General features: G+C 42.9%; 1 protein-coding gene across 1 annotated transcript in view; it reads right to left on the bottom strand.

Annotated features, from left to right (window-relative positions):
• Positions 1 to 15,218, bottom strand: part of TDRD9 (tudor domain containing 9) — a 63,821-nt gene that overhangs the window by 37,424 nt on the left and 11,179 nt on the right. Inside the window, exons 6-12 of the mRNA XM_044436672.1 lie at positions 12,276 to 12,337; positions 11,328 to 11,382; positions 8,759 to 8,843; positions 7,777 to 7,834; positions 2,848 to 2,952; positions 702 to 799; positions 253 to 384 (exon numbers count right to left, since the gene is read on the bottom strand). Of these exons, the coding sequence (XP_044292607.1) occupies positions 253 to 384; positions 702 to 799; positions 2,848 to 2,952; positions 7,777 to 7,834; positions 8,759 to 8,843; positions 11,328 to 11,382; positions 12,276 to 12,337 (595 nt within the window). The remainder of the gene's footprint in view (positions 1 to 252; positions 385 to 701; positions 800 to 2,847; positions 2,953 to 7,776; positions 7,835 to 8,758; positions 8,844 to 11,327; positions 11,383 to 12,275; positions 12,338 to 15,218) is intronic.

Genomic DNA, 15,218 nt, shown 5'->3' with positions numbered 1-15,218 from the left:
GACTCGTTCTCTAGCAGCCTCAATGCGTATTTCATGCTTCATCCATTTACAATTATGTACGTTGGAGACACACTCAGTTAATTATTCTCTCGAGCTACTGTCACTTGCAAATGTTTACTTTTTGATCTTCCTACTAAGCGTGTGGTTATGTCTACTTTTGCAAATCCTCAAATAAAAACAAAAGTATTTGAGTCTTGTATACTTAAATGGCTCTCACTATGACTGATAAGCTTATCAAACAAAAGTACTTACTTCCTTAAGATGCAGAATGGTGCGTTCAATATCACTTATGCTTGGAGGAGACAGAGCTGTTGCTAGTAAAGCTACTGGTTCTCCCATGTCAAGCATCTTCACCTTTAACACAGTATTTTCCAAAGGGCATCGCTAAGAAAAAAAATAAATGGAACAATGCTAATGCTGCAGTATACTGGTCTTTTTTCAGTGCTTCCTGTCCGCTTACTCCATTTAGCTATTCTGCGCCTGAGTAGGATAAATAAATATATAAGGGAACAGGCTAGATTTGATCCTCCCTTTGACTGCATTCATAGTCTTCTATTACAAAAACCTACAAACGCTGCACAACCAACAACAACACTAGGATAAAATAACCCACAAGTATGTCCACTATTCACAATGGTGTTCTGGAGCCACTGTCACGTTTTCAGCATGAAGGTAACAGACACAAGGCCAGTAATTCTTACCGTCATCTCAGGTACGCTGCTCTCAGGAATACAGTTTGCCCAAAAGTCCTTGCATACTAGTCTGTAGCAGTAGCCTTTGGAAATGCGGCCAGCCCGACCTTCACATAAAAGGAGGTGGAGTCTTGAGAACACAAAGTCTAAAAGCTGCTTTACCACATCAACTGCCATATTTACTTTCTTAAAAATGGTTGTGGTACTTTTGTTTGGTGTATACTAGATGAAAAAATGGCCTCTTCATAAGGGTTTACTTAAGTTTGCTAATTGTTGGAAGTGTAACAAAGCTGATCCTACGACACTCATGTGTTTTGCCAATGCTTAATAACTGCCTCTTTTTGGAAGGAGGCTATAATACAGATAAACTTTATGTTGGAAAACTTTAATTTTTCTTAATAAACAAGTTCTCCTCAACAATCTACCTGTTTCTTGGAACTTAATACAATGACAACGTAAAATGGTTTTCCATGCCCTTTTGACAGTGGAAAGGCTAGAAGGATAAGATTCTACCTCCAATAATGCAATGGATTGAGACTTTAACAATGCTTTCAACGTTTGAACAGGTGTTATTTAGATACTGCCTATGAAGAGATAGAAACATGGACATTTGTTGAAGCTTATATAACATCGTCATTGTTGTCATTGACAGCAGTATATTTTTCTACATCTCAGAATATATGCATGTATGCATATTACTTGCATCTATTATAACTGAGCTATTCAATTATTTATTTACATAAATTTATAGGTCACCTATAATTGCAGAGGCCTTCCTAGGTGGCTTACAATATTAAATATTCTGTAAAAAAACTGAAACCCTGGTTCTCTTTTGTTTTATTTTCTTTCTTTGGCTTTTGTTTTGTTGACATTCCCAATAAAAATAATAAAAATGGCTGTAGTAGGACAGAGTACCAAAAAGTGAGCTCCTCATGATCAACACAGCCTGTCTATTTGTCTCCATTTGCAATTAAACCCTTATGATTAAAGGTGGGCTGTGGATCTTGGAGAAGTCTCTGTCGATGGTTTCGGAAGCCTTTAACTCTCTTGGAACCTTTCCTGAATTTGCAGCTTTTGCACTAAGCAGCCCTTATAGGGCAAGCATTTCATTCTGGTTTGGAAATGGTGACACGAGAAGACCCCGTGTTGTTTCCTAGCATGAAACTAGACTGAGGGCAGAATTTGCCCCTGAAGTTGTACAGAGCCTAATTATTTATTTTCATAAACTGGGGAGCAGGGGGAAATGCTGTAAAGAAATTAAGCAAACAAATGATAGTGCTTTGATTTAAAATACAAAACCTTGTGCATGCAAACTATTTCGGTTTTTAGCAGGACCAGCATCCCTTGCTCATGATGGTATGACAGGAGCACAGAAGGGATTGTAAAGCATGAGATGGATGGGGTGGGGGAAGCAGAGAGATGCTAAAAAGTTGTGTACTTCCAAATGAAGAAATACAACATGCCGTCTGAATGAGTGGTGTGGGAAAAGTAGATAGGGAGACATTTCTCTCCCTTACCCACAGCACTACAACATGGGTTCATCCCGTGAAGCTGATTAGTGGGAGATTCAGGACCGATAGGAGGAAGGACTTCTCCACCCACTGCATAGTGAAAGTACGGTATGCACTTTCACAAGATGTAGAGACGGCTACCCATTGAGGTGGCTTTCAAAGGGGATGGGACACATTGATGGAGAGAAGGCTGCCAATGGCTATTCATCCTGGTGGTTTTATGCTTCCCACAGTATCAGAGAGACAGAATGCTTATGTACAGCAGTTGCGTGGGAATATGGGCTGGAGGGGTGCTGTTGTACTCACATCCTGCTAGTGCGTCTCCTAAGCACAGGTCTTAGCCACTGAGAGAATAGAATGCTGGTCTAGATGGACCTCTGATCTAGTCTAGAATGGACTTCCTTATGTTTTTATGTTGTAAGGTATTCCCAAGTTCCTTAGATTACAAGCTTTAATTTTCCTAGTACTATTCCTACACAGGTACTAGAACGACCTTCTGAAGGGGTGTACATATTAGAGGTCCATCTTGAGCATAACGAACAGTTGCTGTTCAATTAAACAGCTCTCTTGCTCATGCACAAGTAAAGGAGCTTCTTGGATGGCCGATCTCTGCGCCATGAGAATCAGGGACACACCAACTTTACCTCTCCTCTGGTTACAGCTATTTTTAGAGGCCCAGCACAGCCTCAAGCTTTGGTAGTTGGTATCTTCATCACAAACCAGTGTTCTGGTCAAACAGAAATCGATGACTGCAAATTAAAGGAAAGAGAAACAAGCATAGGAAATAGAGAGTGTTTCTGCAAGGCAACAAAAATGCTCATTGTTTTCAGCTGAATCAAATAAAAATAAGAGAAAACAAGAGAGTGAACAAGATGGAAAAGTGGCTGAAAACACATAGCTTCTTTAAAATGTGTTCAATTCTGCTTAAAAGGACTGAAAAGTTATCATCTTAATGGTGCTGCTACAACATAGTATTTCCTCCACCATCTCACTTCACAACAGTGATGCCATCACACTGATTATGGGCTAAGAAGTCAACAAAGGAATGCCAATTTTAGCAGTGATTGTATGTTGAGTTGAGTCGAAATGCTTTAACCCTGCAATTTCCTGCACAACCATAGCTTATCCCGGGGGGCTGTTTGGCAGAGACAGGTATTATCCAGGTGGTGTGAATAACTAGTCACTGAGTTTCAATGATGGAATACCCATGTTCACTTTTACCATCCTGAGTAATCTGTACTACACACACACACACTTAATGATGCACAAGCTTTTGATGAATAGCTGCTGAGATGGAACTAAAACAAAATGGCAAGAACTCACCAAAAGGTAGTCAATATTCTGACATGTGCTCCCCAAACAGAGAAAAAAATGCTGGCCTGTATGCCACATGGTGCTTATACCTCCTGCATGCAGCAATGGTTTAACACGGGGGTCTCAAACTCAACTGACCTGGGGGCCGCTGGAAGTAGAGTCTGGGTGAGGCTGGGCCGCATCCAGTATTCCACCACCGCGGTGGTGGTGGCCGCTCATCCCGCGGCCGGCGCTTTGAAGGCAGCAGGGCCCCTCCCCTGTGCCCCGGCAACTGGCCCGCGGGCCGCGAGTTTGAGACCCCTGGTTTAACACTTCTGGGGGTGGCCTGAAATGAGCCACATTTTCACAGAGGAACCCTTCCACCCTGCTTCCCTCTAGAAGCAAGCGGTTCTGCTAGATTCAGGGCTTCTGCTAGCAGTGTTAATTCTGCCTTGGTGGGTCCTGTTCGCACAGCAGAATTGGCAGGGCAGAAGGGGGTCTGCAAGGGTACCTCCCATGGGGTGACACCTGTGGAGGTCAAAACAAATCCTTCCATAGGACACTTCCCTTGAGATTCACTTTTCTCCACGAAGGGGTGTGTGGGCCTGAGGAGGGTATGCAAGCATGACGGTTGTGCCCAGTGCTTCCCAGATCCAGTTCTAGGAGAGAATGTTGGTATCTTAACTACGTCAGAGAAGAACAGAAGGGAAGGCACAACGGGTGCAGCAACAAGAGAATGCCTCTAAATTTACAAAAATGCATCCTGAATTAGGGGAACTATTTTCAAAAATGGAGATAAAAACAGCTGCAAGTCTTATGGCTCCTTGAAGACGTAACAAAATGGTTAGTCTTTCGGATGCCACAGGGCTCTTTGTTGCTGAAACAAGGAACTACCCAGCTGTCCCTCTGGAAACCAAAATAAAACTGCACGTGAATAAGTAGAAACAGAATCCCCTACAACTTTATCAAAAAAATGGTTTGTATGTCAGCTTGCTCTTTAAAAAAAAAAGCTGGCCACTTGCTGGAAGCCAAATGCTTTATGGGCACTAAATTCCTTGCTAGCTTTAATGGCAGGAGCTGTTTTCTCAAAACTGAACCTTTTCAGGATGAAAAGGTTTCTACCCATTGACTTAAAAGACTGCCTTGCTCTAAGTCAGGCAACTGTGAATGGCTGCACATGTTCCTTCTTATTTTTATTTATTTAACAAGTTTTATATACCATTCACAGCTCATGAACTTTCTGAACGGTTTACAACATATAACAACATACTGCATGGCTGCTACTACTGGAGGTCACGAGGATATGGTAAACTCCACCTGGGGGCAGCTGCCGGTGCAAAGGTTAAGCAGTGACACTGAAATAGCAAGAGGCAATCTCAAGGAAACGCCTGTGAGTGAGAAAGCTGAGATGTGAAAACAAGACTCCTTCTCTTCCAGAGGGGACAGGGAACTCCCTCTGCTGAGTAGCTGCTAGCATCAACGCAAAGGTCTTCATCTTGCATTTGTGTCTCTTTGCATAACTGTTTAGATGCTTCAGATGTCTCTAATAGGCACACTACACAGACTCAAACTACGTTTCCTCTTGGTCAACACAGAGAGGCTCAAGGGATAGGAACTGCAAGAGGTAGTTTTAAGGAAACAAGGCAGAGCACTGCTGCAGTATACAAAAGATGACTTCATTTTTCAGAAGCTATGAGCAAGCCCTGGCCAAATTGGTATTCTCCAGATGTTTTGGACTGCTATAATCCCCCCCCACCCCGGGGGGATTGTGTTTCCAAAAACAGGGCCTAACTATCAACAGGTTTAAGTCTACTTCTTAAGGGATGGGAGAGTCTTCTCTGTTTTCACACCCAGATTGTGGAATGCCTTCTCCAGAAAGACTTGTCTGATGCATATATTTTTGGAGTCAGGTGAAACCCTTTTCTAGTTTTCCAAGCATGTTAGTACATCAATCTTTATTATTTTAAATCTGTCATTGTATTTTTATTTTTTTCCATCATTGCTGAGTTTTACTTTAGTTTCATACAGCAGTTTTACACCTTTAATAGTTTAATATTGTGCTCTGTCATGCAGCTCTATTTTATGGTTTTAGCTGTTCTGAACTGGTGGGAGTCCTTCAGCTGTCGCGTGGCAGAAAGGTGATAAATATGGCTCTTGACCAAGGTTTCACATGTTGGACACAAAGGTTCCTTCTACTGTTTAAAGCTTAAGTGACACTGCTTTTCTGCAATTAATTAAAACAGTGGTTTAATAAGGTACTTAATACACTGGTATATTGCGACAGCATCCCACCATTATGACTCAGAAGTACCTCTTGATTGGCAAAAAGAGCTCTGCAGTTTGCATTAGAAGCTTCCTCCTTATGGCTTCTTCCTCTAATCACTTTCTGTTTGGCAGTATGACAATACCAAACTCCTCTCTAACTAGCCTGTTCTTTTGCAGAAATCATTGTGCAAGAATGAGCATTCCTGGCAATTTTTTTAAAGAAAAAGAATGGGAGGAAACCAATAATTAAAGTACAGGCACACAGAAAACAGAAGCCACTGGACAGAAAGCAATGGCAGGAAAGCTGTAAGAAGGAACCTTGTAATTAAAGACACAGTGGCCCTGACATTCTTCTATAACACTTTTCTAGTTGTCATTCTACAACCTAACATTACAATGCCTTTTAAAGTGAGTGATACTAGCACCATGTGGATCATAAAGGGAGGCAGCAATAAAACTACCTCACCCCCACAAGAACATGATTGCCTGGGAAGGTGGTTTAGATTCCACATCAAAAAGAGGGAGAACGAAAGTGTCATGCCTAATGACTCAGAGGAGTTGTTAGCACGTGTAAGAGAGCAAGAAGCTCCCAGCGAGAGTCAGGCTTTAGAGCAAGAAGATTTCTACTTGGTGCCCATGGCACAAACATCGCCCCCCCCCACCCGCCACCTGACTCTGATGAAGTTTTTATACAAGTTCCTGGTAACGTTCATGAGCCGGCCATGGAAATGACCATTGCCATGGAGAATGCCCAGCTGAGGAGAAGACTTCGCGCTTGGGCCAATTAGAAGAGAGACAAAGTCAAAGGAGGGAGAGGAGTTTATCTAGCCCTTGGGGGGAGGTACATTCCCATCAGGTTAAGAGTACGTCATAAATCTGAGAGAGGTCAACTGTGTTGCTTAGAACTACCATTAACTGCTCTTGTATTATCCATTGCCTGCTTATCTTTTAAGTGTTTAGAATAAAAGGCTTTAAACCTTTATTGCCTGTACCTGTGTGAGTAATTAGAAAGAGTGCTCCGGTCTCACGACAGAGAGAGAGACGAATGGATGGCGGTACCAGTCTAAACACTATTATGGAAACAACCAAAGCTAATATATGCTTAAATCTCACAGAAATCAAATTAACCAACCAGCTATGCCACTGACTGAAAGGGACACAATATTTTAAGCTTTCTCTAGCTTAGGTTTTTTGAGTGCAATCTAGGGGAAGCTGGACATGATCGAGTTCTCCCAATTCTCATACTTGCTGAATAAAGCTTGGTGTCCCAACCACCATCAAGGTTTCCCATGCTCTGCCCATTCAGTTTTAAGAAGTCCACGTTTCTAGCTCTGGTGAACAGGAAAAATGTGCTAGCTGCTTGCTTGTGGAAGACTCAAAAGGCCAAACTGAGTTTTGCATAAAGTTTTCTTCACACCAGCCTTCCCAACCTCAACCCCCAGATATATCAAGACTATACCTTTCATCATCCTCGGCAAGCATGTACATGGGGAAGATGGGAGTTCTGGTCCAACACATTTGGAGGGTGAGGAAAGCTGCTATAGGTCTACAATGCAGCACTGATTCTGTGCAGCTTCTATGCATTCTAACCCTTTGGTGAGAGCCTTCTCCGGCCAGGCTTCTCCGCCCTACAATTTCAATCCTTTACTCTTTGGTGTTTGCCAAAAGAGATCCGCAAGCACTGCATTTGATATTATGCAAATTGAATGAATCACAGCAAAGTAAATGCTACACCTAATTTAATCTGAGTAGTTTTTGCCAAAAGCCATAAATATCTCTCCCCCACTTTTCACTCTGCACAAAAATATGAACTTCCTTGGGGCGGAATTTAATTTTTGGCACACAGTACACTCTGTCCTAGCTTTAGAAGTGCCTTTGTGAGAGTTGAGAGGGGGGTGAGGGGGAGATTAGGCCACAGCAGTTTCGGCTTTCATTTTCAGGAACATTACTCTGAAAAAATGAAGGGACAAATACTTATTTTTCTCACTAGCCATCATACGTCAAAATATGCTCACCGTATTTAACATCTGGAACTGTAACAGAGCTCTCTGCTATATTTGTAGACAGAAGTATCTACAAGAAAGATTTTCGAGAAAAAGGAACAGGGAAACAAATATTACTATGGACTGCATTTAAGAAGGAGCCATTCAAACATGTACTGCTATGTTTATTTGGTTAAATATTGGATTTTGAGCCCATACATGAGCCTCCAAAGTGGTTCACAATCATGATTAAATAATAAAACCTAGTGTTACTTTCTGTTCTTATTATTACATGTGATGGTTTTATTTATTGAATTTGCTTATGGTGTTTAGGATTTTTATGCTTTGTTTTATTGTATTTTAATCGCTGTAAGCCATCGGGAAGCCATGTGGCTATTGTGATGGTCTATACAAGCTTGAAACAAATAATTTATTAGATGCCTTTCTAAAAAAGATTAATCAAGGTGACTTACAACAAAATTGTAATGTGCAGGATTCCAAACAGCAAAAACACGCCAAACATTATCTATTAAGATCTACCCTATTTACTATACATTAAAAGACTATCATTACATAAGTCAACTCAAACATCAGCGGCAATGAGAAATCCAAACACTGGCTCAAGGTGACCATTTAGTATCTGAAAACTATTGCCCCTTTGCAGTAGGAGGAAACAGGGGATAAAGCAGAAAAAAACAGGACATAAAGCAATGACCTATTGAAATGGCATATATTACCTGTGCAGGTAATATTTATTTATTTAACTTGTATGCCACACCATTAGTCAAAAGCCTCTCTGGGCAGCTCGCAACTTAACACCGGTAGGCTGTGTTAACACACCCCACCTGTTACAGGAGGTGTTCCTTTGTTCCCAAAACGTGACTACCAAAGCCCAAGTTCCTTCCTGCTTCCTTCAGGCATCTGATATCCACCAAGCAGCATAAAGGTGCTGGTTGTCCTCTTTTCCCCACCAAGATCATGAATCGCAGTGCTGCAATATTTAAGAAAGACTCACTTTGCGGTAACCAGGGACTGGAGACATGAAAACATTATTTTGGTCTTCCAACGAGACAGTGGAATGGAGTGGATATACTTGCAACCTAAGGAAAAAAATGATAAATTCAGGGATAGAACAAATGACCACACCTATAAGAGAGAACATAAAGAGTTATATTCTCTTACATTCCATAACAGGGAATTTGAAAATGGCATGTTTGACCAACATATGATGAAAACAGGACATATGTAAACCACACTGTGTTGCTTCCTAGTGGGGTGACTTTCACACACTTGAGTCCATGGCTGCCCAGGGGTTCTGGTTTGTGCTGCTCAAAGGTGGACATGATGAGAAAGGGGAGTCAGTCCTGGCTATTGTTGTTATGTGCCATCAGGTCATCTTCCAACTAGGGTGACCCTATGAACTGAAGTCCTCCAAAATGCCCAGCCCTTGACAGCCCCATTCAGCTCTTCCAAATTCAAGGCTGTGACTTCCCTTATGGATTCAGTCCATCTTATATTTGGTCTCCCCGTTCATCTCCTACTCTTGCTCAGTTTCCCAACCATGCACTTCTCTCAGCTGGCTTCTCAGCCTTCCTTCCAGCCCATGATACAGCTACTTAAAGGGAGCCACACTTTTGGCTTGGCCTCTCTCCCTGCACAGGCTGTCTCGGATATGCCCAATCCGTCCACCCTTTAAACATGGATTCATTGCTGCGGACATCAGTCAGCTGTCTGCTGAAAGGGCTGGGCTGGGATTCCCTAGTGAGGCTGCCTGGTTAGGTCTTTTCCCCTTTCCTGCAGCAATGCAAACTGGTAAGAAGTCAACCGTCAGGCAGAACTGTCACAACTTTTTAGGTGGATGGTCCTGGATTGGATCCAGATTAAAGGGGTACATGCCCCCTTCCCTAGTAAGGATGAGGATTGCTCCCAGGGGGTGAGGCTGTATGTCAGCAACTTTCCCAGGGGGTCGGAAACTATGCAAATTGTACACACCATGGCAGGATCTCCTGCAAAACTCCCCTTGCTAAATCAGCACACAGGCTGGGGTCCCGAATGGACAACAGGCAAGCTGTCCAATTAAGGGATTTTTCTACAGGCCATGTCACACAGTGACCAGTAAGTTGTGACCAAGTGAAAATCCAGCACTGTCTCTGCATGTTGCATGGCTGATTTTTCTTGAATGGCTACCCAGCTGGGCACTCTGGGTGCGACCCCTTCAAGCCCAGGAACTCTTTTTCTATCCCCTTAAAAGAAGCATCTCCAAAGCACAAAGAATGCACTATTCTGCTGTCTAAAAGGGACAGAGAACAATCAAGATTCCTTCCATCTCTCAAAGCAGTAGTAAAGAACCTGCAGCCGCCAGGCCTAAGTCCTTGTGGATCTCTCAAAACTCTGGATCAGATCTAGCAATTGGGATCACCACATTGGAAAGCACCTCCTGTTCTCAATGGGGTGTGTGTGTGTGAAGGGGGAGCTTTTCTATCCCATCCCCTACAGAACGTCTCAGGATGGCTTACAATCTGTAGGAAAGAGAGGGGGATTGGAGAAGATGTCTTTAATATGAGGTAAGCTGAAGGTAGTTCTGATTTACAATAAGTAGATCAACAAAGGCTTCCAATTCCCAATTGTTTAACAATAGCTGACACAAAATCTATCTTGGTGTCCTAAACTAGACTGCTGAAATAAAGAATGCTTCGGTTAATGGAGAGCGGGTTTTTCTAAAGAGCTAGCCTGAGGCCCCATTCAGTTCTGGTTCCAACAACAAATTTCTGGACTCAGATTTTGTTAATTCAAAGTATGTTGTTTGAAACAGGTTGTTGTTGGTGGATCTCACGTTGCTAGGAAAAAGGAACAAAATCCTCTGACCTCTGCTCATCCTCATACTACACAGTGGAGGAAAAGCCTTGCTGTGAGCCATGGAATGAAGGGTGGAGGACAGGAAGGTGGGAAGAGCAAAGACCTGGAAATAGTAGAGCTGGAATGCATGGTGCAATGCAAAAGGGAGAGAGAAAACCAAGCAAACAAATCTGCAATGACCTGGGGATGGAAAGCTAAAATGGATGAGATGGAGGGGAAGTAAAGAGAGATGGAGAGGCAGAGGAAAGGAGAGGGAAAGGGCTGTGAAGTCCTGCAGTGTAACACGCTCTGCCCAGTTTAGGCAGATAATGTATGGCCTTCAGCCAAAAAAGGTTATCGACCCCTGACTTCAGTCCAAGGCAGAGGACAAAGCATTCATGTCGTTTAGTATTTGCACCCATTTCTTGCATCCCATGGCTCTCTCTGGTTGAACAAGAGCTTTAGGGTTCTTTAGAGTTAGCTCCATTTAATGTAAGAGGAGAGTAGGATAAGAATGTGTTACAAAGACGCTGTTGGGCCACAAGTCCCTCCACAGACCTGGGTGCTCTGTGTTATTCCACCAAACCCCATCTTCTCCAACTGCTTCAGTTTCGCCTTATCCATGTTGCTTCGTGCACTTGCACAGAAAAGGGTAACAGCAGCTGAGAAGGTCGCTTTTCCGCAGGGCCAGCAATATGGCTCTCGGGGCCTTGTAGAGAGCCCAGCACAGTGAACTGATTGCAACTCACCTTTCCTGAGCCATGACTGAGAGAAGCTCGTGCATGCAATTTATTTCTGCCAGACCTAGAGGGTGGAAACAAAACTGATAAATGCACACTGCATGGTTACTCTAAGCTAAAGAAATAAATAAAAAATCTAATAACATTACAGTCACCTAGATGATTATTCAACTGCCTGTGCTTCCTTCCCTGATCTATTAGCAGCCACACTTTGACAACTCCAGCCAAGAGTATCAGCTCAGATTGTGGCTTAGATTCATATTTCACACCATTACTATTATACTGTGTTCTCTGCATCCAAGTGACCTTCAGGATTCATATTGCTAAGTTTTATTTTATTTTATAACCTACACTGAGAGGCTGGGCTGTTGGGTGACCATATTCCTCTGGAGGATATGTTCTTCAGCTCAGATCCTCAAGATCACTTGTCAGATCCTGAGCAGCAGCAGACAGACGGTCTCCCCTGACCAGGCAATGGCTAAATGCAGGTACATGAACCAGACCTGTCCAAACCAGAATCTTAATGATGCCATCGAATAGCAGGGGGCAGTATTGATGCACTTTCCCCCCTCTGCACTTGCAGTGGTTGCCAAGAACAAACGCACACAATCTGGAGTAGATCATCAGACTGGGTTTCCAAGCACCCATTCAAATCTTGGAGCCCCCTAGTGCAGTGGGCAGAACTCACAGGGAAGCCCCATGCTATGCACAGAGAAAAGTCCACACTTGATGCCAAGCATCTGCAGTTTTAAGAAAATCAGCAAGCAATATGGAAAGCTGTTTACTGTCAGAACAGACAACCAAACTGGACAGAGAAGTAACCTGGCCTGGTCTAAGTCGTCATCATAACACTCAGCATACAAAAAACTGCAATGGCCAAAGTGGGCTTTTCACACAAGTTAACCAATCATTAAATAATTCTCTTCTGGACAAAAATAAAATTAAAATTAACCTCACCTGGTAGAAATACCAATACACTACCACGTTCTGACATGAAGTCCAGACTCTGGTTTTCTGCCCTGGTATGTGAAAGATATAGTTTGTATTATTTTCCTTTTAAAAGCACTAACCTCTATTTTTCTGAAAGGCCTAAGGAATGCATTCGCTTACAAAACCAACTAGCAACCCCCCCTTTAATATTTTGTGGTTAATTGAACAGATGTGTTTACAAAATGCTACCTAAAGCTACATTTTAGCTTTAGGTATATTTTACATAGCACGCGTACATGGAGAAGCTAAAAGCTGCAAGTCCCCTGGAGCAAGAGAGAGAGAAACAGCTTTATTTCCCATCTTATTTCCAACAAACTGGAGTTGCATAACAAGCTTTTACAAGCATGGCACTCTCTCCCAATGCCTCTGTAGCTGGAAAACACTCACAAAAGCTGGCAATGAGATAATGCAGAATAGCACCCATGGTTTGGACCAGTTCTAGCCCCATGTTTTATCAAGTATAGCACGGTCTGAGCTGTCTGATGGCCTCCAGGTATTTTCAATGTCAGCTCCCATCAGGTCCGGCTAGCATGGCCAATGGTCAGTAAAACAGGGGATGGTACTCCAAAATGTTTGGCAAGCACCAGATTAGAAGCTGCTGCTCTATGGAGCAATGCAGGATCCAGCATTTGTCATACTTCAGAGCAGATCCACTAAAATCTGCAGTAGTTTAGCAAACCACGTCTAACTTAATCCTCACTTATTTCAATGGGAGTACAATTAAAGCAAACCAGAGAAGGGAGCAAATCCATGCCATGCATTCCTAACCACAGTTAGGGAGTTGAAAGTTTGGTGTCTACAACAGGCCTGATGACACAGGAAATGGCATTATCCCAGGTCTGACTGTATGTTCACCTTGGTCAGTCTCGGTTACTGCGAGCAGCGATGCTTCTCTGGGGGAGTAAACCACAACCTGATTCCTCTAACAGTAGATGTCTCAGGGTCAAAGCCAGAACTTGCTGCATGCGAGCTAGGTTCTCTACCTTTGATTACAGCCCTTTCCCTGAAGTTGGCTGGGGAGCCTCTTCCAAAAGAAGTTGAGAAAACACTGCCAAATTTAATTTCCTTGTACTTCTGTGAACTTTGCATTTGAATGCTTGTTACAGTTTTGTTTCACTTGCACACAGGGGGTAGGATTTGGGGGCAAACCACTGCAAGTCACCGGACAGGCAAGCAAATAGATAAGTACCATACAGCTTCAGTCAACTTTTAATAGGACAAAAGAGGCCATCCTACAAATGCCTGAGTTGGTTAGGGTATTTATATCCCACCTCAAAAGGACCTCAAGGCAGCTTACATAATTCTCCCCCTTTTCTCAATCTTATTCTCACAACAACCCTGCGAGACAGGTTGGGTTGAGAGTCTGCGACTGGCCCAAGGTCACCCCCCACCCCAGATCTCCCAGACCCCAGTCCTGCGTTCTTAACCACCAACCCACACAGGCTCTCAGCCCTCCTGTGAGCTTTGTTGTTCCTATTACCTTAAATCCAAATCACCCCATAGCTGAAGCTCTCTAGGCAGTTTACAATCCGGGACCAAAAAGACAGCAAGTCTGGAGCCAGGCAACTTGTGGTAGGGAGGCTGTTCCAAAGATGGGGGGGCGCACATCCCCCTTGTTGCCACCCTTCTGAGCCTCTCTCAGGATTGGTACTCAGAGGAAGGCCCCAGAAATGTTGTTAGCCTCTTTATCTATACGGTAGTACAAACTAAACCACTTGAACACACTTTTATAGGATGAACAGACCATGATGTGAAATGCTGCTCGTATCCAGTCCCTCTTAGGGTACCCAAGGAGACTTTTTAAATACACAAAATGCATTCATATTTCCTGTAGCAGGGGCAGCAGCTTGCTAGGATGCCAGGTGGTTGGGTATTTTATTTCCTGTAAATAACCCTTTAAAGAAATAGGGCAGAAAAAGACAAGTGTTGAGGCGGAGACATTTAAATCAGGAACGTGCAATTGAGGTGGTGCAGCCTGGAAATGACAGTATCCACAGTGGGGATGTACGAGAAATTTGCTCCAGTTAACAGTGCATCAGATTTTTCCAGTTCACCTCTCCTGAAGTAAACACAGACTTAAACTGCAGTTACATCTGTAAACAATTAAAAATGCACACTTGGAAAAATGAGCACAAATGAGCACAAAATTCCCTCATCCGTGGGAGAAGAATGTTACATTTCAAAAACATGAGACCATACACACAAACATTCATGCCACAAGAAAAACAGAGCAAGATCCCCATCTGATATGGCCATGGGATGGATCCAGAATTTCGACAAGCTTGGGCTCTGAATGCACACCTGTCCCTAGGTCATAAATGCTGAAGCAAGAGAAAGAAACTGGATTCAAAAGCCCACTTAAGCCATGAAATTCACTAATATCAGCACTTCTGGTCTGTTCCTCTTCACAGGGTCAATATAAGGCGAAATCGAAGTAATTGCTTTCATGCTGGCCTGACCTCTTTGAGAGAAAGTTGGAATTCGAATCAGACAAAAGGGGTCTCGGTTACCAGGCAGGGGAAGGCTGACGTATGATTCCATGAACCAGAGTCCCTGTTTGCGTGCATGCTTTTTATTTTTACACTCCATTTATTCTCCTGTTTCTGAAGTGTCCTGTTATATGCAGGACCAACATAAAGGTCTAGCAAAAGACAAGACCATCCCAAATAGATTAACTATAATTGTCCTTTAAAAAAAGAAAAACAGGACGACTTATTTTAACAACTTATCATCTAACACACATCATTCATTAAAAAGGCAATACAAAAATCTCAAGAGAATGCAATTTCTAGTTAGGAGCAGTCATGATTAAAATTCTTTTCATATTAGGCTTCTGCATTTTTGCAGTCACTGAACGCCAAGCTACCAAAAGCTGCAGGAGCACGACAAATTAAATTGCTTTAATCTGTT

This window comes from Varanus komodoensis, unplaced genomic scaffold (genome assembly GCF_004798865.1).
Source record: "Varanus komodoensis strain SLA01 unplaced genomic scaffold, ASM479886v1 scaffold3, whole genome shotgun sequence".
Lineage (NCBI taxonomy): Eukaryota > Metazoa > Chordata > Lepidosauria > Squamata > Varanidae > Varanus > Varanus komodoensis.
This window is presented reverse-complemented; position numbering and strand designations above follow the sequence as displayed.